General features: G+C 37.9%; 1 protein-coding gene across 1 annotated transcript in view; it reads right to left on the bottom strand.

The window, feature by feature from the left end:
- Positions 1–22052, bottom strand: part of si:dkey-1d7.3 (transmembrane protein 132D) — a 48361-nt gene that overhangs the window by 24077 nt on the left and 2232 nt on the right. Inside the window, exons 2-4 of the mRNA XM_012871155.3 lie at positions 20070–20976; positions 7171–7317; positions 496–667 (exon numbers count right to left, since the gene is read on the bottom strand). Coding sequence (XP_012726609.2) covers positions 496–667; positions 7171–7317; positions 20070–20976 — 1226 coding nt within the window. The remainder of the gene's footprint in view (positions 1–495; positions 668–7170; positions 7318–20069; positions 20977–22052) is intronic.

Genomic DNA, 22052 nt, shown 5'->3' with positions numbered 1-22052 from the left:
GTCTTTGCATGTAAAGCAAAAACTGAACTATTTAGAGACATGTTGAGTATATCAAAATTGAAACCTGCCGAAACTGGTATTAGCAGGTCAAAACTTTACAAAACTGGTGATCATAAAGTAGCCAATAAACTCAAATAATTGCATCTCTAATGAAGATGTAATCTCCTGCTTATCTAACCCTGTTTTATTCATTCAGCAGAGGTTTTCAAAGGAAAGTTAAACCTTCAGTATAGAATTTTTTTTTCTCTCTCTCCAAATACTTGTGTTTGTAACAAGGTAAAGCAACACACAATACAATCTGAGTTTGCTCCTGATGTTTTTAAGACTGTAATCCCTTCTCTCCGAAGAGTTTTCTTTTTATCTAAAGCATCAAAAGTTTTTTTCCCGCTTGTATGCTTTCTCAGTTTTACCTCCTTCAGTCTGATGGACGTACACTCATCTGTAAAGGTATTGCACTCAAACTTTCCGCTGAACTGATGCAAGTGTGGCGCTCACCATCACCAGAGGTGCCAGTCCGATGAAGTCTCTCGGGGCGGTGTAGATCCGCATTAAGCCAACATCTCTGACATTCCCTGGCAGCTCCAGACGCCAAGAGATGGCCTGACTCTCAATCTGCTCGGAGACATCTTTTGGCACAAAGTCTAGCTGCAAAATCTCCAGAAGACCCCTGTTTAAGACATGAATTGGCACATAAGGAGATGTGAAACTAAATCTGTTCAACTGATTGAGCTTTAATGCTTCTGGGTTCATGCATTTAACATCAGATATTATGCAGTGTAGCTTCAAAGCCATACAGTGGATTCTAAAACAATAGGCTGCCTCCAGCAGGAAGATCTAGAAAATAAATATAAAAAAACAGCATTAACCAGTTAAATCATGACGATAAAAGAGAGAGAAAAAATACCCTCACATTTGTGGGAAAACCACCTGTTGAATTTTCACATAAGCAAAGACACAGGGGTCCACGTTTATTATAAACAGATAGAGGACCAGGGTGTAAGAGTGTGAAGGGAAGATAAGGTGAGCTGTCAGAAGCTTCAGCCAACAATCCTAGTCAAAGGACTGTCAGGGAAATTGCGTTTGATGTTATTTGATGCTTGAGAGCGTGTAGGCATACCTGCCAGTAAGAAAAGATCAAAAGAAAAATAGGGCAGTAAGTGAATGGAGCTGAGACACTTTGAAGTGGACCAAAACTTTGCACGGAGCTAAACAATAACCCTCTGCGTCGTTGAAAAGCTTATGTTAAAGAGCCAAATCCAATATAAATCTGGGTGAATCTTACAGGGATAGTGAAGACTAAAAAACATGCAAAGCACAAGTCGTAGTTATCATATTTTTGGACAGTGTCAAAATGTAGAAAGTTCTTCACGTATTGTAAAATGAGGTAAACACAATCTCAGCTATACCTTAAAACAAATGAAGAAGAAATGTTTTGCATACTAAGAAATACTCATCAAACTTCCATAAAACAGTGAAAAACAAGGAAATTAAAAGTATTACTCCCCATATTTATTACCTGTAACATTTACCATAAAACCTACAGTACAGAATGGACCTAACGTCGAATCCTGTTCAAAGGCTAACTGAATGGCTGCATAGTCAGCTTCGCTCAACAGCAGCATCATAGTAAAAAGTAACACACATCAATATGTAATAATGATATGCAAATTGTGCTCACATGCTAGTATTACTAAAACAGTACCAGTAAGTATGGATTCTCTCTGGCTATTCCAGCTTCTTCCAACAGTCCGAAAACACAACTTTAAGTTAATTGGTCTCTGGTGACATGTCCAGGGTTTGCCCCTAAAACTCAACCCCCAACCCACTCCGCCCCCAACCCTGCAAGAGTGAGCAGTTATAGACTTTGTAGTTACCACAAAATAGTTTCATCATATTGTAATTATTGATTTACAGAATCCTCCACAATTATCAGTAATGCTGATTTTTTTTAGTCAATAATTTAACGCATATGTACATATTTGAAACCAACATATGTACATATTTGAAACCAACAGGTCCCATAAAATAAAGAATTTCTATACACTTCAAAAATGTATTACGCCTCATAAGAACTTTAAATTCATATTCTTACAGTTCCAGTTTCAATCCACCCATTCTGTATACTTGCTTAATTTTTGCAGGATCATTAGGGGGGCTGGTGTTTATCTCCACTTGTCAACTGGTGAGAGGTTTTATAGGCCATCAGTCCATCACAGGCAACACAAAGACAAAAAAATAGTACCAAGAGACAAACTTGGAGGCAAATAGAGACGATAATTGAGCTAAGATGTAATACAACCCAGAGAGAACCTAACAGGACAAAGTTCAAACTGAAACCCATAACTTCATCATTGTGATGCACCAGTCCTACTAACTGTGTTGTACCCCTGTTTCTCTCTTGTATAAGCATATGATATCCAGAGGGCCATTTATCTTGGTTACTTTATTGAATGTGAAAGACAAGAAAACATTGCAACAAAGTAAGTGTGTTGATCTTAATGAACAAAGGAAATTGATAAAAACAACTGAAATTCAAACTTATCTTCACACGACAGACATTGAGGGAGATGACAAGTGAGGTGAAAAAAATCTCCAAATCCAGAAAACAGCTGTTTTTTTCCTTGCGATCACAAATGCAGATGTGATGTTTGTAATAATTTCATGGAATATTAAAGGGGCTATAAGTAATACTCACACCTTGTGGCTCAAATCTGTACAACAGCTTGCCAATCACAATAATCTAATGTTGTTTTTAAACGGTGTGTCGCTGTTGTGAATTTTTACTTACACACTGGTTTCCATGTTAGCAGGCTGCTGCTCTTTTGCCAAAATAAAATACCAAATGCTGCGCTCTGTGTTGAGAACCCTGGGAACTCTCATAAGATTGGCTGAGGAACCAGGAAGTAAACACAGGCTACATTCTGGACCGAAGTCAGTTCACACCATACCTCTAGGTTTGAAAGGAGAACAACGTGACTAAGACATTGTTGATGAAGAGGACCGATTGTTTATGGGGAATGTTACTTCCATCCCCGGTGAAAAATGAGAATAATTGAGGTTGATTTTATAGTAAATATCTTACTTAGAGCTCCTTTAAGCGGAACTGGACTTAGTCAGATAAGACTAAGACTGACCATTTTGGCAACAAATACTGCAAATCAATCTGGTATAAAATAAAAGATTAATAAGTTAAAAAAGCACTTAATGCCTAATGTTAAATTTGTTGGAGAATATGTAATCCTGCTTCTTTCCAGAAGAGCCTAGGAAACCTTGTTAGAGTGTGTGGCTTCATGAACTCTTTAAAATCCTAGGATATTTTGAAGAGGAATATGGTGGTCTGTTTCAGTGAACTGAAAAGGGTCATTATTGGATCTTTTAACAGAATTATGATACAAAATAATGCAACCAAATCAAAACAAAAGTGGCCACCAGTCTTCCTACATGGGCATCTAATATCCTGTGAGGTTAGCACAACAAAAGGACCCAAAACTCTGGTCAAATGAATTTTTTGTAATGGTCAAAAATAAATCTCCTTAAATGCTTTAACCTTGTGAAATGTTACAGGAAAAGATTAAATCATTGGTGTCTAAACTTTTTACCTCCTGGGTTTAAAATTGTCGCGTTGTAAGTATTCACAGGCCTCAGAAATTAATTTGTACCTGCTCAACAATAACAATGCTAAATACAAAACAAGCATGCAAAATCTAAATAAAAGAAAGAAGTCTGACGTTTGTCAAAAATCTGTAAATCCTAAAAAAAATTAAAAAGAGTATTGTAAATATGTTTTATTAAAATAAATGGCATACAATGTATCCAACTTTTTTAATAGTTTGTTTTTTACATGTCCAGATTTATCTTTCCTATTTTATTTTCAGTTACAAGACATGTAACAACTGTACAAACATTTGTTGTATTGAGCCAAGTATAATCAATGGATTTGCAGTTTTGAAACAAATTAATTAACTAACTAACTAACTAACTAACTAACTAACTAACTAACTAACTAAAAGTCGCTACATGTGCATGATCCTAATTGCTTTTGAATTAAAGTGAAAGTAAAAAGCATGGCTACTAAAAGAGACATTTCTTTATCTCACATTTTCTATTTGGAGAAGATTTTAATTTGTTTGGGAAAATCTGGCTCCTAAAACATTCTGCATTAAAACCACTAGTGCTCTTGGGGCAAATGTGTGCCTTTCTCAAGCTGCATTAAGAGTGCCACACAAAACAATTTAAAATGTCACGAATGACTCACAGCCCACACTTTGAACACCCCTGGACTAAGTGCTGTCAGACTGCCAGATTGTAAAACATATTAATAGCAAAGGTGCCATTAAGTGAGACACCAGTGAATTGGTTGAAAAGCACAACTGTATAAAGCAAATTATTTATTTTTCCCTAAATATCCAAATTAAAAGGTCAGATTTTTCTGAAATTCTTAATGTGAAATAACGCTTGTGGAATAAAGGGAAAAAAATGTGGCTACTTCAACACTTATTTTTCTTGTTTACCATCAGTGTCAATAAATGTGGAGAACATTATATTTTGCATAAATTAAACATTTGCTGACCTTTTTTAAATTTACCTGACAACTGTAAAAGAAACATGGTTTGTTTTAAGTAATTTACTGTATTACCTTACTAAATCCATCAAAACAATACATGTTTTAAGATTTTTGACAATGTTAGGGTGGGAGGCTGTTGGAAACAGTGTAAAAAGTCACATATATTAAAAACAGACTGTTCAATCTGCATGTCTCAGTTTCCTATCTCCTATGCATTAAATGAAAATGATCCATACAAAAAAAATAAAAAAATAAGACAATTCTGAACCTGAAAGAAAAGAGCGCACAGGGGGAGTTTAATGCTTTTACTCACTGGGAATCCATCTGTCATCAACCTTAAAGCTCAGCAGTGGGGATGTGAAGGTTTGTGTGCATTGATGGGCTTGCTTGTCTGTTATTTGTTTGTGTGAGCTCTAGTTGAAGCCAGGGGACAAAATATCTTCGCTTTCTAATCTGCGTTTCTGAAACGTGCAAGCACATAAGCCTGGATAACGTAGCCGTGATTATGGATGACTCTGGAAATGTGGGTCGGATGGACGACGGGTGGCAGTGAGCCTCTGTGTGGGTGGGAGCTTGGTAGGTACGCACCATCATCATCTAGGTTTAACAATGAGGTAAAAAAAAAATAGGCATAGAAAGAGGAGGAAAATACATATTCCACAAACTACAGGAAGTGCAATAGCAATGCATCTTATTTAATGTCAGAAATTTAAGTTTCAGTTCAGCTTGATTTGATTTGATCCTTGTGGGTCAGTTATAAAAAAAAAAAAACTTTTGTACAAGGAAAATTGACTAAAATCTGACAGAAATTTCACATAACTCATTGAAATTCAATATCCATCTTTTCGAACATATTTCTCCTTTTTCGTTTTTTTTTTTTTTTACAAGATACAGTACACTTAACGTCTCATGTATCTACACAATTTCACGAAAGGCCCTGACGAAAAAAGCAAAAATTAATTTTCAACCAGATGAAGAAAGTCAATGCACAGAGGATTAAAAGGTCACATCTAGATTGGATCAGTGGATCGGACGCTATGCTGTTACACACGAGAGATGCATTGCTGAGATTGCTTGTTACACGCTCCAAGAAATAACCATCAATTAGCGACACCGACTGGATTATTTTATTATCCTCTGTGGCCCAGATGCAGGCGCTAGGTAGATGGTTTGATATTCAGCCCTGAGCCCTCCAGATGTTCCTGGATTCAGTGCAGTTAGAATTAGGGCTTGTAGTAGTAATTAGTATAAAACACTTTCGGTTTAAAAGGCCACATGATACACCACCAGAAAATGCATAAAACATGTCAATAATTATGACTTCAAAGAGCAAATAGAAGAAAAATGCATGAAATATTAATTTTATTCATGATAAACTTGGAATATCAGTGGATTGCCAGGGGACAGCTAGTTTATACCACGTTGCGACCTTTGGGTCAAAGGCTTCAAGTAAACAACGATCGTAACATGGAAATACGGAGGATGATTTTAGATCATCTATCAGTGATAACACTGGATTGTTCGTGTTAGGTTAAGTAGAGATACTAAGTAGACCAAAGGTTTAGGCATGAATGCCTATTTCCCAGGAATTAACCCATGTCATTCTAAAGGTTAACTGAGATAAGATGCAACCTGACACGTTTTACAACAAGCAGCAGGAAGCTGGAATTTAAAATGGAGGGATTTTTATCTTCTCTCACAAAAAGGTTAGGGATAATAGTTTTCCATTTTGAAGTCTGCCGATATTGAACTTGTGAAAAAAAATTGTGTTTTCATGAAACTCACTCCCGGTTGGATCAGGTTACAGAGCCCTTGCATGCCTAGAAAACACTTTTTAGAACTGACTTCTAAGGGTGCCACACTTCTTTGGCTTTATGATGGCACAAGACTATCAAGTCAAACAAAAACATAAAAAAACTGGCTGAAAGCCCGGCAAAAAGTTTGAATATTGCCCAAATTGAGATCATTATACACTATTTATTATTAACAAAAAAGCACAACAAATGGGGTGTTGTCAGCCTATATTGGCCCAAATCCTCCTAATTAAAACCTGGACAAATCTGGCGTCTATCACCGTACCAGAGTTTGCTTACCAACTCGGATCCAACTTCACAGCACAGCTGATTGGTCCAGTAGTACGGCAACAGTCACAAAATCTTACCATCTCAATAATTTCCTTTAGGATGAGCATTTAGCAAACATGTTTAAATTGTTTCCATTACCTTCATGCTGTACCGCTGGTGGGAAATAAATATCTTACACTGGTGTTTTATTGGTGTTTACACAGTTTAAATTACATACCTTGGCCATCTAAAACGTGTGAATCACTGAACTTGACTAGATGAAATATCCATACGGTCATTGGCATACCAAATGTAACATTGAACAAGATTTTTTTTTCTTTTATATCTATCTGTTGCCTTTTCTTTGAAGCAGTGGCAGGAAAAAGGCTATCTTATGGAAACAAGGCCAAACACAACCTTAATTAGCACTAGAAATAGACTGTTTTTGTTGTGTAGAAAGAGCAGCTTTTAAATGGGATGGTGAGAACTTAGACACAGCTAACACACTGCATAAATTACAGACTTTATCAGCTTTAAACCGACCTTTTTGCGGTGACGGGAGCCTTCCTGCGGCAGACGACAACAACAGTGTTGGGGGTTGCTCCTCTCCCAGGCTCAACAACGATGTCCCACAGTAAGGGGTCACTGGGCCGCGCCGCACTGAAGGACAAGCCTGATTTCACAGCAGCCCTGTGTGAAAAAGAATTGAAATACCTTGTATTAAACCATAATAACATCGTGTGGAGTACAAATTACAGATCCACTGAGAAATCAATTGACCAGAATAACCAAATTTTTAGTATGATCAGCCCTGGCCAGAAACTTTTTTCCGATTAGCGAGAGCATCATATCTACGTGGTACCGGGTGGAAACAAGACTTACAGCTCTTTCTGGTATCAACGAGGTTTTTAAAATTCAGGTCAACAGAAGCTGACCTAAAAACAGGACTTTACAAATCTTTGGTTTTCAATATTCAAGAAGTCATTCCGCACCCCCATCAAGTTTTCTCCCAATTTCGTGGTCTTTTGGATTGCAGTGAAAAACCACTGCTTTTGTCACATCTGGACCAAATAAAGTCTATTTCAAATAGATTTGATACCTCTTGAGTTACCAAATGAAGAATGGAGTATCCTAGACTAAAAGCAGATTGCTTAAAGCACCGTTTGCAGATTTTGGTATCTTTAATGTGCTTGTAACAATTCCTAAAGTGTGCAATTACAAAGCTTTATTTAGACTCGGTTTAAGAACCACAGATCATGTTCAGTCCAAACGGGTGGTACTTGTCTTATGAATGACTGCGTGTGTATTCAGTATGAGAAAGGAAAAAAAATACTAATTAAAATGTTACAATCAACTTGCTATTGTAATATTCTAGGTTCTGTTTTGGTTTGTTTACTCTCCTGCCTTAGGTTCTCTGCTGCTTTGAGTTTTGTCTTGTCTAGGTTCCTGTTTTGCTTGTTTACAGTTAGTTTATCCTGTTTTGGTCATCCGTTTTAGTCTTAGCTTAATCTTCTGTTTTAGTTTTATACTTCGGGGTTGTTTTGTTTCTTATCAGGTCTGGTGTAGTTTGTTTCTGTCCACTTGTCCTCTCAGCCTTTTAGATTTGGTTTCTGATCTGTTCTTGTTTTGAGCCTCAGCACTGATGTCTGGTCTGATTACTTACTCTGCACACCTGCCTAACTCCACCCCTGCTGCAATCACCTCTCACCAGTTCCACCTGCCTCCACCTCCATATATACTGTTGGGACCAGACATCAGTGCCAGGTCGTCTTGTTGGTCTTGTCATGTTTTTCGGGTGAGTCAATCCTGATCTGATGTTTGTTTTTGGAATTTTGACCTAGTTTTTCCCTTCCAGAGAACCTGAGCTATTCTGTCATGTTACCAGTCAGTTTCTGTTCCTATGAAGTTGTGGTTGTTTTTTTATTAGTCTTTTTGATTATTTAGTCCTTTTTGCATTGCTCTGCTTTTTGTTTAATAAATCCCTTTTTTAAGAACCTCTGCTGGTCTGGCTGAATTCTGGGTCCGCTGCCGTGATTCATTACAGCTATGGCAAATCATAAAGAAAAGCATGTCAATTTAAAGTAAATCTATATAAAGCCACTGTATTAAAATGAATAGAATTGTATCACTTAGAAAGATATAAGAAGGAAAAATGCCCGGATCACGGCAAAAGTAAGTTTTACACTTTGCTGCACATAAAGACTGTATGAACCCTGCAAAAGGAAAAGCACATTTTCTACAACATTTTAAGGCATGTTTACAGTTTTTCAAGCAGCAAAAGCAGAAGCAAGTGCAGGTATTTGAGAAATAACAGGAAGGCTGAACAGAGCACACTAAAGATGTTTCATCCTAATGAAATTTAAACATGTCTGTTTTTGGAAATAGAATATTAGGAAATGACCATAGCATTATTGAAATATCACATTTAAGGTAAGGAGCTACATCCTCGAGGAAATCCACACAGACACTGCTGTTTTAATAATGCTAATTGGGCCAACTGCTAGTATAAGATGCTAAAAACAGACAAATGTCAACTCCAGTAATATTGTCCTTATTTCAAATGATTAGTAAAGCCCTATTTAACAGCAACTGCCCTCTCACTGCTCATAATATTATTATATAATAATCTCTCTCAACAGGCTAGAAAATTGTTTAAGTTTTTTTTTTTAAAAGGTAGTTCTTAAAGAGACATCTGAGTCAACTAAAAGGAATATGGGAAAGAAATCTTTATTAAAAACTGGAGAGCAGACAATTCTGAATGCCCTATCTCTAGTAATAATTATCATCTTTATTTGTCATTGCAACTTTGTACATTCTAATGAAGTTTATCATCTGCATTCAACCCATGCCCTGGGGAGCAGCAGACTGACACTATGATGCACAGGGACCCCGATGGGCAGCATGTGGATTGAACCAGGGACTTCCAGTCTTCATAGTACAAATATGTGCTCCAGGAAATCATCAAGACCACCTGATGTAAGACTGAGTCAACAATAAGATTTTGAAGAAAAAGACTAAGAATTTGAGAGCATCTAGATGAAGTCCAAGATGTATCCTGAAATTGTGAACCAACACCAGACCAGAGAAAATCCACATTTGCACAAGTTGCAAATGTGCAAAAATATATTATTATAATTAAAGCAACGGTCTTTAAAATGGATTTACAAAGTTTTAGAGTTAAAAACCTGAGTACCTAAATACAGCCAGGAGTTTCATATTATGCTGTGGTAAAATAAAAAAAAGTGGTTGCAGCTGCGGTCTTGAGATTAAGTCCTGAGACAAGGCAGAGTAAAAATATCATTGAGACAGAGACCAAACTGATACTTTAAAGTGTGGTCTTAACACAACTAGGAAATGCAGTATTATCTAAAAGTTTTATATGCATTGTATTCGTTTTCTGTGCATTTGGTTTAAGAAAACTCTTTCTCTCTCTGAACCTACTTTGATAAATGTTTTTGTATTTTACTCTAATTGTGGCCATGTTTTGTCTGCAGTCATCTTCAGTTTGTCTGTTTGTGTCTAACAAGGTGGGTCACAAACAGTCGGTTGTGTCACAAGCAGATTACCCACTGAGAATCAGCAGGGGTATTTAATTCCCTTCAGCCCTGGGGAGAACTGGGAATCAGTTAATCAGATCTCTGATTCAGACACATCTCTGATGGGGGAGATAGATCGCTAATTAGAGACAATATAATTGGACCAGACAGTCGTACAAATCCAGCCAGGCCTTTTTTTTTTTTTTTCTGTTCCTCGGTTAATCTGCTGCATCAAGAGGAGTCTCACATCAGTGCACAGGATCAGAAAGCAATTATTTAAGTCAAAAGCCTAAAAAGTGATACAAGTAATACAAATGTTTCTCTCTCATAGCTAAGCAGGGTGGATTTATTTTTTCCGGACATGCCGAACCACTGAGTGGGACTGTCACATGTTTTTAAATAAGGGCCAGTTTCTTCATGACATAGATGTAAAACGGGAGAAAAAAAAAATGCAGCAGAGGTTCCAACCCACACCAGCTCAAGTTTGTCACTTAATGTCTGTAGCTGTGTCAGCAACATTTTCCATATGAGTAACAGTTTGGTTGAAAAACGATCATGTGGAACTGTAAGTGAAGGACTCAAATGTGGGAGAGAGATAGAAGGATGTACTGAGACTGTAATAATACTCACGGAAACAGAAGTGTCACTAAACTGGCAGATAGTACTAAAAAGTACCAAAATAGAAAAATACCGAACATAAAGCTTGAAACTGGTTACAAACAAGAGAGAAAGGGACAGGACCGCACACACACACACACACACACACACACACACAAACACAAACATAAGCCCGTGCAGAGGGCAATGACAAGGAATTGGCCACTAGGAAGTTAAATGCTCTAAACGTTTGTTCACACCTCTATTAAAAATGTGCATCGTTATTATTAAATTATTTTATAGGAGGTGAATAATCTCCCAAGGAAAATTTTCGAAAAACTCCAACCTGTAATTTATTTGCATTTATTCAGTCAGTGCCGCATGTACTGACACCCAAAACGTTTACTGTAATTAAATGTAACTGAAATATGTGTTACTTCTACTTTTTTCAAGTTAATCAGAGTGGTTAAGATTAATTTACAAAAAATAATTTCCCGTTTCTTTGGAGTAAAAATGGGATGGACATGCTTGCTCTTCAAAATAGGAAAAACAAGAGACCATGGTCTAAGTCTAGCAAATGTGCCTTGAGCTCTATAAGTTAGGAAATATCTATTTTTTTACAGTAGGTATTCATTTAAACTTGACAATATCTACAACCTAAGTAACAGTAAAAATATTTCAGACAACTGGAACTGTGACAAAAGAAAAATTAAACATGGATCTGTATTCATCTTGCTAACTCACACAGTGACGGGGAGGATAACGTGGGCTCACGCCGGATTCACACTGAATACGGTACAGATACGGTTCCGGCGCTGCAAGGGAACCAAATCATTAAAAATGTTTTCACCCGCATCAGCCACGTGCAGTTGGTGGGTCTGGTTACCGAGGCTGTGCAATGATGCAAAAATTCTGCAATAGGGAAGTTTGACCGGACGCCGCACAAATAATGGGTTTTACCCTAGAAAACAAAAACCACAGCTGTTTTTTAATCATTTTTGAGGGACAGCAACAGAAAGGACCATGTGAACGTCTGCTTTTGAGAGCACCCTTTCCGCTGCTGGAGCCGCAGCTGTTTCCCTAGGAGCAGTGTGAGTGGGGGTTTGCAGCAAACTGGAACTGGATCAGGACCGTAACCCGTACCGTAGTCAGTGTGAGCCCCAGGTACGGGAGGTGTAAAAATGGTCAAATGGTGGAGGACTGTAGCAAAGTATGACACTGAGTCTCCATCACAACCAGAGACATGGTTTACATGGCAATTGGTTCGTTCATTGCCACTGAGACTAGCTAGGAATATGTGTTTGGGTTGCGAAGAGATTAGTTTTTCAAAAAAGATTAGTATTTCAGAAAAAAAAACTATGCAGAAATATTCAAGCTGTACATAAGAGGCAATAATGTATCACACCACAAAGTAGAGAAAAATTGTGAGTTTAAACTGGAATTCATTTACCATTTCTTCTTCTTTTACCTCTTCAGTATCAATAATGTCAGGTTCAGAAGAAAAATGCTCGTATGCAGAAAAATAACCTGCTGCAGATAAAGCATAGCTTAGCTTTGGCAAATGTTGTCTAATTTTTGTCTGAAAAATATCTATTTTGATAAATTGTCTTTAAAAATCTTGACGTTTCTCACCACACACTACAAGACTGATGCATAAACAGAAAAAGAAGTGCATGAAAGGAATCAAGTTAAACGTTCAATCAAAATGCCATTAAATCTTCAAGTCTTTAAAATTAAGATTTGGCTTCCATCTAAAATTGAATTCCCAACAGGTAAAGACATAGAGAACATTTGTCCTTTTTATCAATTCATTGTCTTGGAAACTATAGAGACAATATGTACATCAATTTCCTAAAACAGTAAAAGGGGGAAAGGAAATAAAGCAAAGGTATAATGAAATTAGTTGTCAGTGAGGGCCCATGTTATTTACAGACAACTAAAAACATTGTGTGTAAGAAAAACAAGCAGACATGTACAAACTAAGCACGGGCCATATTCCAGTATCAAGGTAAACCAAGGCTCTAATCGGATGTGGTTCCAAAACCAGAAAAATGTTACACTGCGAAGTGCAAGAAAGGTGTAACACTTTCAGTCAGCTGGCTGAACGAACGCTGCTACACATTGTTTCACCTACATAGGCAAATTAGAGTGTCTGACAATATTTCCAGCAGCAAAAAACATGGACAGCCATTTTAAAGCTAACAGAATCCCATTTATCTATCCCTCTTATTAAGGTAACACTTATCAGGCTTGCTACCTGAGCAACTAGCCTAACTAAGTAAACAGCTTATATGAGCTTGTATACTTGATTTTTCATACTTCTTTGCACTAAGATTGGCAGATGTTTATTCCACATTCTTCTTTCAGTCTATTTCTCAAACCCAACATACCAAATAAATGTTATATATAACAGCCCTGTGATGGACTGGCGATCTACCCAGGGTGTACCCCGCCTCTCGCCCAATGGCCATTGGAGATAAGCACCAGCTCCTCCACCACCTTGCACGAATAAGTGGGTATAGACATTAGATAGATGAACGTTATAACATCTTTGTAATCACAAAAGTCAATATGTTTTAATGTTTTTATTGCATTATAATACATTTTTCTTTTTCCTTGAGATAAAATCCATTAGATAAAAGCTACTGATTTTAATTCAAAGGACTTTTGCACAATAATAACCAGTGGAACTGAGCTAATTGTAACATCCCTTGTAAAAGCTAAATAAGGTCTGCTAGATAGACACAAATATGCACTGAAACGTCTTCTTCAGATCATCGACAGGAAGTGCACCCGCTGCCAGATGTAAGATTAAGCCTGCCATTGCCAAGGCCAAAATATCCACATGTTTTCACTGATAATTAAATGTGAAAACTGATACTAGCAGACAGATCAGAATTCAAATCAAGGAACAATGAACCTTTCGGAGAAACAAATCTTCGGAGGAGAATGCTAATTGGATAAATATCATTATATTACTTCGTGTGTGTGTGTGTGTGTGTGTGTGTGTGTGTTGTTTTTAGTATCCCTGTTTTTTCTGTTAGCCTTTCCAGTGGAGTGATAGAATCACCAAATGGCCATCCATCCCAACAGAGCCAATCATTTCTGGAGACTCCTACTGAGAAGGGGGACAAAGCGAATCAATACAAGGATCCTCCTGGATCACTGAGCTTCTTGTCCAAAACTCAGACATAAGCTTCCCTGCAGGGAAACTTTACTTGGGCTTCTCGCTCTTTGTCACTGTCAGTCGCTAGCCAGACTTTGTGAACACAGGTGGGTAGCAGAGAGGATCTAAACTACTAAACTCCTCAGTCTATTTTGCAAAAATCCTTTTGTGTGTGTGTGTTTTTTTTTAAGTTGCATGCTTTGTAGAGCTGTTTTATTGGTACATGTGTTGCCAAAGACCCGGAAATGTACATTTGTCCTTGTCTTTCTAAATCTTGTGGTTAGAAGTGGTATGTGTGTCTAACTCACGAATGTACACAGTTAATCCTGGCAGGCAGCCCAGATCATCTTTACACTAAAGGGTTAACCTCTTCATTCCTTTTCAATCAGGGCCACAGATTATCTGGCCTAACCCTGCTGGAGTGGACTCAATCTTGGCCCAAAGAGTGAAGTAAAGCAGGGATTTCTCGCAGGAGGAATCAATCACTCTGCCAAGCTCCTCAGAGCTAGCCTTCACTCGGACTTAGCCGCAGAGCTCAGCAGGCTGGTCTTGTCCCGCTGTATGCTGAATGTGGCAGGACGCCAGAAACACACAGACTGAAATTACTGACCTAACCGGAGGATTTTCGGCGTCTGGTCGGTAAACACAAATTTGGGGAATTTCAGGTGAAAGAGGCCACAAATCCTTGACAAATAGTCAAAGCAACAGCAGATGTTGAATCCTCCGCGTCTGCCCACAGAATCTCATTCAATTATTTTCAACAGAGAGCAGCATTCAGGTCACCCACTTTATATTTCATTGATTAATGCCAGCGTTTGTCAGATAAAACATTTAAGAAAGGCTGTAGAAAAGCTTTTATTCATAGGTTAGACCATGTGAAATCTGCGTATATTGACATATCCTCTGCTTGCCTGGATCCTTTAGAGATTACAGTGTTGTACCAGGACTGAAGTATGATATCACTAAACTGTGGGATTAGAGAGGAAATTGTTTTGTTTTCAGATTTAACAATTAAGTAGAGTAGAGATAGCGAACACAAAGCTTGATGTACAGGCTTTGCAGCTTCCCTCTAAAAACTTAGTGTTGTAAAAGGTGAACAGCAAACAGGCTTAAATCGAACGACCCGGATAACTTATAATTTGCACAGGCATAAAAGGTGGACGCCTGGAGAACACAAATAACAACCCCATAATTTGTAAATAAAAAAAAATATTGTTGGGGGGGGGGGGTGTAAGACTGAAGCTGAGAAACATTTTGTTGCATCACTAATTTTGAACAAAGTATTGACAGATACTGTTTAAATGTGAAAGGTTTAAGCATTCAGTATGAGCCCCCTTCAATGTAATCTTGAAAAAGTTATAATTTGTACTGTTAAAATAGTGAAAGAATCAAAAAGAATCGACCAAAATTAACAGACCTTGCAAAACAATTGAACATAGTAAATTAAAGCGTCCTGCATGAAAAGTAACTATGATTTTAGATGTAATCTTTTTTTAGCTTTTGCTTTGATGCTTTATTTATTTCAATGGAATACACATTGCTCAGTGATCACACTGCATCGCGTACAATCATTATCCCACAATGTGCCTACAGTGAGCACACCGAGCTGGATTTAATGGTGTGATAACAAAAGACTGAAAACTGTAAAGGAGGGAAATAATAAGAAAAAAAACATGAAGGTATATAACCAGTAAATGCAACAATAAAAAGTAGGAGTTAGGTTTCGAAATGGTCATGGCTATCCACTTCAGATCCCAAACAGTTATGGGTCAGATTTATTACCTTGGATTATTTAGAACCCCTGTGGGAGAATCCAATTCAGTAAGTCATATCTTTAAACTTCTCAGTTCTACAGATACAAAGACAAGCCTATTTGTGTTATGGCAAAATAAGCATTAACAAAGCAGCACAGTTAAAATTTAGACGCAACAACCCAATATACAAGTGCATATTGTTTAATCGAGCTGCAGCACATAACAGGGAGCAATAGCTCCTCGTTTTCTTTTTGTTGTTGTCTCAAACAAACTGATTAAGGCCCAGTCCACAAGTAGCAGGGTTTAAAAAATATATATATATATCTCCCCTACACCATTTTTAAAACTAATGCCATACACACAGGAGTTTTTTAGAAAAGTTTTCATCCAAACCAACCCTCAGAAAAACGCCATTGAGCGTTTTTTTTTTTTTGTTTTTGTTTAATACGGCAGATGCATAGGGGGCAGTGTACTGCAAAACTAAAACTTATTTCAGCCAATCTAGATATCCTGCTACGTGTCAACTAAACCCAAAGCTTAACATTCAGTCAAGTATGTAAACAAGCAGGAATCAGAGTAGTGTACTGTACGTACACACATGGCTAGCTTTTTGACATCTGTACTAACATCTATTGCCGCAGTTGTAATTTTAATCTGATTTGTCGCTGGAATTTTTTTATTTACATATGCTCCTAAAATGTTTAAACCCACACCACATATTAGGTTCATGAGCAAATATTTTTCAGTTGCATACAGTACACAAAATTATCAAAAATTTTAATTAGTATAAAAAAGTGTTATTATAAGGATTTTATCCGAAATAAACACCAATTACCAAATTCAAAAACTGTTGATGTCTCAAATTTAAAGTCGTAAAAGCTCAAGTTCCAGAGTTTTTGCACAAGTTTGCCCCCTCTGGTGACAAGTTAAAATGACACCAGTGTTTGAAAAGCATCTGCCGCTGCGACTGCACAGGTCTGTTGTTTAGAGGTGTGATGTCCTCTGAGGTAAGAAAGTGTTACATCTTGAAGTTTGCCCGTGTTCTCTCGCTAATGCATCAATTACAGCGGATACTCGACAAAGTGGGTTAGGTGAACGAGAGCGTGCATCATATCACACAGATGCGCACCGCCAGAGAATTCGGCCCGAATCGCTTTCTTACTAACTGGCTAATCCAGGATATAGAGGCAGTAAAGAGAGGATAAATCATTTTACTCGTCAGGCAATTGTAAGGGCATGTATGGGAAAGAAAATAAATAATATTCAACTTCAAAACTTGTGCCATGCACCTTTAACGTTATGAATGAAAATTTTCTGAAGAGGACACATCTGCAAATGAGGATGCAACCAATCAAGAACGCCTCTACTGTTAAAATTAACGTTTCATTGCATATTAGAAATATGGCTCAGTAAAGAGAATAGTACATGAAGTTTGGATAAGAGATTAAACAAAGAAGAGGATGCCAATAGATGACAAAGGCCCTTGATGCTAGAACTACAGTTGGAAAGAATAGTTTGCAAGTGTCAAGTTAAAGGAACAGTGGTTGCACTACTTGGACACGGTAGAGAGAGAAGACAACCAGATTTCTGACTAGGCAGCTGGTCCAGACAAAATCCCTTGACTAATAGCTAAAGCATAGCAGCAAGGCTTGGTGGCAGCAGCCACTGTGGTCACAGTTTCAACAGTAGGACATGTACTAAATACCAAGAAGGTCCCTCCCAAACTCCAACATGTGCTTTACTACTGACCCAAAAGTATTTAAAAAATGTCCTCCAACTCAGGAGGTTTGGGAAATTCTATTCTGTGGAGCAATGAACCAGATCTCGAACTAGTCGGGCCTATGGATCATAAGTATTTGCTTACAAGGAAGAATAAAGGATAGGCTGAAAAGAACTGCATTCCTCCAGTGGAGCATGGTGGTGGCTCAGTGATGCTCTGGGAATACTTTTCTCCCTGTAGCACTAGAAACCTGCAGTAACAGGAACTTATAAAATATGCATATAAAATGTTCTATTTTCGTATGTCAAGGATATTGTACTAAAAAAAGTAGTACAATATCCTTTTATATATATATATATATATATATATATATATATATATATATATATATATATATATATATATATATATATATATATATGACCCTTTTCATTGACTTGCAGCATTTTGATAAACAGGAGTTTAGCCCACCCTGACCTGTTATTTACATCTTAGAAACATCAAAGAAAAAGTTTAAAACAGATTGAAATGTGTGTTTTTTTTCTCAGTGACAGGGATGCTTTTATATTAAGCTCAGTTCTACCCAGAGGATTTAGGGAGATTAGTTATTTGTTTTGCTGCTCCATTAAACAGATGCATTATTTATGAAGCCAAATAACCACAAAACCTTGTTGAAATGTTTGTTGGATGTTGAGATATGAAAACCAGTGAATCATTTGCCAATTATTTCCCTTGTTATGGAAGACTGATCTTCATAACTCCCCCACTAAGTGTGACACTGCAGAAGCAAGGATATGTCAGACAATTTATGCAGCCAGTAACTGGCAGACAACACAAGTCACTCCAGCATTCATGCATATTACCACATGGCCATGATGGTGGAGTCTCATCAGTATGTAAGTGCCTTAAGTAATCGTTTAAATGCATAGAGCTTATCCCTCATGAATATGCTCATATGTAGTATACATCCCACTTATACTTGCTTGGTTTCTTATATTTCACGTATTTCATAAACAATCAATTTTCATGTAATACCCTCTAAGCTCTTGTCTCAGTAAGGCTGGATTTACAGAACAGTGGTTATTATGATTTCCATGAATGATTCTAACCACTTGTGGGTAGCCTTTAAATGGCTAGATCATTACATATTTGGCCTCATCGGAGCTGTTAACTATGTCTATGCAATTTATGTAGCTGAAAATGAAATGTAAATAAATGCTCCATTTAATTATCTGCCATCAACGACACAGAAAGCTGCGTTCTGCACACTGAATTTGCTTGTTAAGTACTACATAAAGTCTTCTCCTCAGGAGCCTTGTTCTTGACTTTAAATCTGGACTGACAGACTTAAATCTTATTGTATTTTTTTTTCATCATAAGGGACTTTGTGTAAACTGCTTGTTCAAGAAAGACAAAAACAATACTTGGAATTGTGTGAATAGCAACAAAGCTTATCTAACAGATCTATTTAACTTTATCTAAAAAGACTTTGTCCAGCAAGTGTTATGCTTTAATTTTAGCATTTATTGAATTAAATGTAAAACAAAACTTCAATGTTCGCCATATTTCCCTGTCTTAGCACACATTCAGCACCTTTTAATCTATAACGGCTTGTCGTGTGCACTGCAGCTCTGCACTGTAAATAGACCCACTAGAGATGTGTCACTGATCAAATTGCAGTCATCATAACAAAGCCGGTTTGAACACTGGGAGTGTAATAGTTTGAAAAAGAAATAGTTGGCCATGATTTTTCAAGACCAATAATATGTTTTGCAAGTTGGATCAACTCCTGGTATAGAGTTTAGAGACCGAATTGCTAATGGGACATCCCCAGTGGCAGAATTTGCGTGAGAAACCAAAAGGCAGCCAACAATCTCTAAAAGTAAGAGGCAGTCCTCGTAACTGTGAAAGATTAAGATGGGAACTTTTGAATTGTTTCCACAAATCACCCTGGAAGTGTTAGAAGAATATAATGACATTGGTTTTGAATTGCTTTGCGTTTTTTAGTAAAGTATGTAACAAAAACAAACCCACTCAGTTAACTCAGACATCCAAAAGACTCTGCTCTAAATAGCCGAAAGGGTCAAGGACGTCACTCATGTTATTGGTCCAAAGGTAGAAATCAACTCTCCAACTTTGGCTCTCTTTAAAGAAAAACCTTTGAAACACCAACTTAGAACAGAGTCAAGAACAAAGTGAGCATTGTGTTAAAGACAATAAAACATTGGTCAACACACCCACAGCTCAGCTAAACACAGTTATTGCCGAACACAAAGCCATCAAAGAAACACTTTTGATTGTACAAACACATATCATGCATTATTAGGTCAGACAGACAAGGACACACAGATGATGATCCAAAACGCTCTCTTTAAGAATTGCAGGCCCATAACTTAAACTGCACCAAGATAACCCCCCTTCCATTCTACCACGCCCATAAACTGGGAACAAAAAAGCCAGTAAATAATCATCTACATTTCATGAAGGGGGTCATTCAAGAAATGCTTTTTATTTACAATTAATATCATCACTGCTTATAAAGTCCTCACAACTGATCTCAACATTTTTAATTCTACACAATAGCCATACAGGAGCTGCCCAATAGGGCAAATACCAGTACGATTTGTTTGAAGGAATGCCAACGGAGAAAGCAACAGAAGATCTCTCACCTCAAAGTGAAATTTCCCAATGTAGACGCACTAGCCAGGAAGATGTAAAATGTTCCCACGTCCTTGCTCTTTAAGGGCTTGGAAGAAGTTTGGATCATCACAGCGCCTCCCAGCCTAAGCCGAAGGAAAGTAGGGTTGCCTGTTTGAGTTTTGATAAGAGTGACGCTTCCAATCCTCCGCAGAGGTGTCCCCGTTCCTCCAGAGTCTCGCCCTCTCCCCACTCCCACTCGTTGCAGACTGTCTTGTGGAGCACATTGACCAGACTGGTCCCTTCTGCTCTGGAAGTAGACCTCCACAAGATTTCCCCGCGGCCCCTTGAGTCCTTCGTTTTTTTCTGTTTCCCTGCTCGAGCTTCCAGATCTGCTGCCCGAGCTGAACCACGATGGCTCTGGCTTGAGCTGGGCCACACAGAATCCACCCGGATAAACCAGGCAAGCTCCTCGGACTTCCTTCGTCTCCCAGAAGGCATAAGCCGTCACACAGTGAGCTTCATCCTTGGCCTTAGCGTCATCATCTGTGTTGGAGTCCGCTGTTTCTTTCCTTAAAGTTATGTTGCTTTCGGTGGGCATGTGGAAAAGAATCTTGACAAACGGGAATGAGGATCGAACCTGACGGACCAAAATCACTGCAAGAATTTTCTGTCCATTGAGGAGCAGGTCTGGGGGAATAGTAGCATCTACAGCTAGGGGGCCAAAAGAAGCCTTGATGGCTGGCTGCAGCGTCAGAGCTCCGGGATTGGTGACGAGAAAAGTCTTGGCCTGAACTTTGAGGCTTGAATTACTGGATGTCCCTGGACTACCCTGTCCAAGAAACACATGGTCTGCATTGAAGATTTGAAATTTGATGGACGGATAAGTAGGTGAAGGAGTAGTTATTCCAGCATCTTCAACTTTCTGGCTCCCCGCAGCTAAAAGAAAACAGGATTGATTAGAATTGCAAGGAATCGCATAAATCACAGCATAAACCACAGCATGAACCATTGTTTCGTCAAGGTGTTGGCTGGTTTCAATCACAAGTGTAGTCTGCGAGCAAAAATTCAAATGATTTTAGTAATAAAATGTGTTGAGAAAGGATCATGGCTGGAAAAGCAGAAGATCAAAAGCCCAGCAGACACAGCACAATTTGAAAAAATCAAATGGGACTTAAACATGTCACGCTGTGTAACCATGTTAATGCTCTTCTTATTAGAGTCTAACTCCGCCAAGACTGAGAGTGGGATGGGAACAGGAGACACATGTGGAAGTGCTAATAACCCGAAGAAAGAGGACAATAACCAGAAGTCTGTCTCAGCAGCAGTCACACTTCATGGTTTCCTCCCAAATTTTTTTTTTAAAGAGAACGCTGTACTGGTGGCTGCTAAAGCTGTCATACTGAATGACAGCTGAACACTGATCCAAGCTCTTGCACAGAGAGTTTCTTCAAACTCCTGCATAACAAAAGATTCTTGTTTAAGAAGACCAACAATTAATATTCCAATAATTGGGTGGTATGAACTCAGCCTCAAAGGGGTTGAGTTTGAAAACAACAACAACAAAAAAACATTGGAAGATAACAATAGCACTGGCTTCTCAACTAATAAAATAAACAAGGGTGATATGCCTAATACAGTGGCAAATAATGGCAACCAGTTTTCCGATGTAGTATCTGAAGAAGTGCAAAAGGAAGACAGACTAAGGCTATTACAACCAAACATTTGGTATATCTTTCTACAATAGCTGAAAAGGGAGATTTGCGTCACCACAAAGAAAATTAAAGAATTGCACAGCAGTAAAAAAGACAAAGACAATGCAGTGGTTCTAGGTATTTGAAAAATAAATCTACAAGCCACCAAGAGTTTTATGCAAAATCCTAAATGTGAACCTAGTAACACTTAATTGACTTAATTATAGGAGCATAAATTCTTACATCATATTCCATAATACTGGGAGTTTTGCTAAATTTATCTCTAAACAGAGATGTTTACCCTGTGCCGATTGCTGCTAA

This window comes from Fundulus heteroclitus, chromosome 8, assembly GCF_011125445.2.
Source record: "Fundulus heteroclitus isolate FHET01 chromosome 8, MU-UCD_Fhet_4.1, whole genome shotgun sequence".
In the NCBI taxonomy this organism is placed as follows: Eukaryota; Metazoa; Chordata; class Actinopteri; order Cyprinodontiformes; family Fundulidae; genus Fundulus; species Fundulus heteroclitus.
This window is presented reverse-complemented; position numbering and strand designations above follow the sequence as displayed.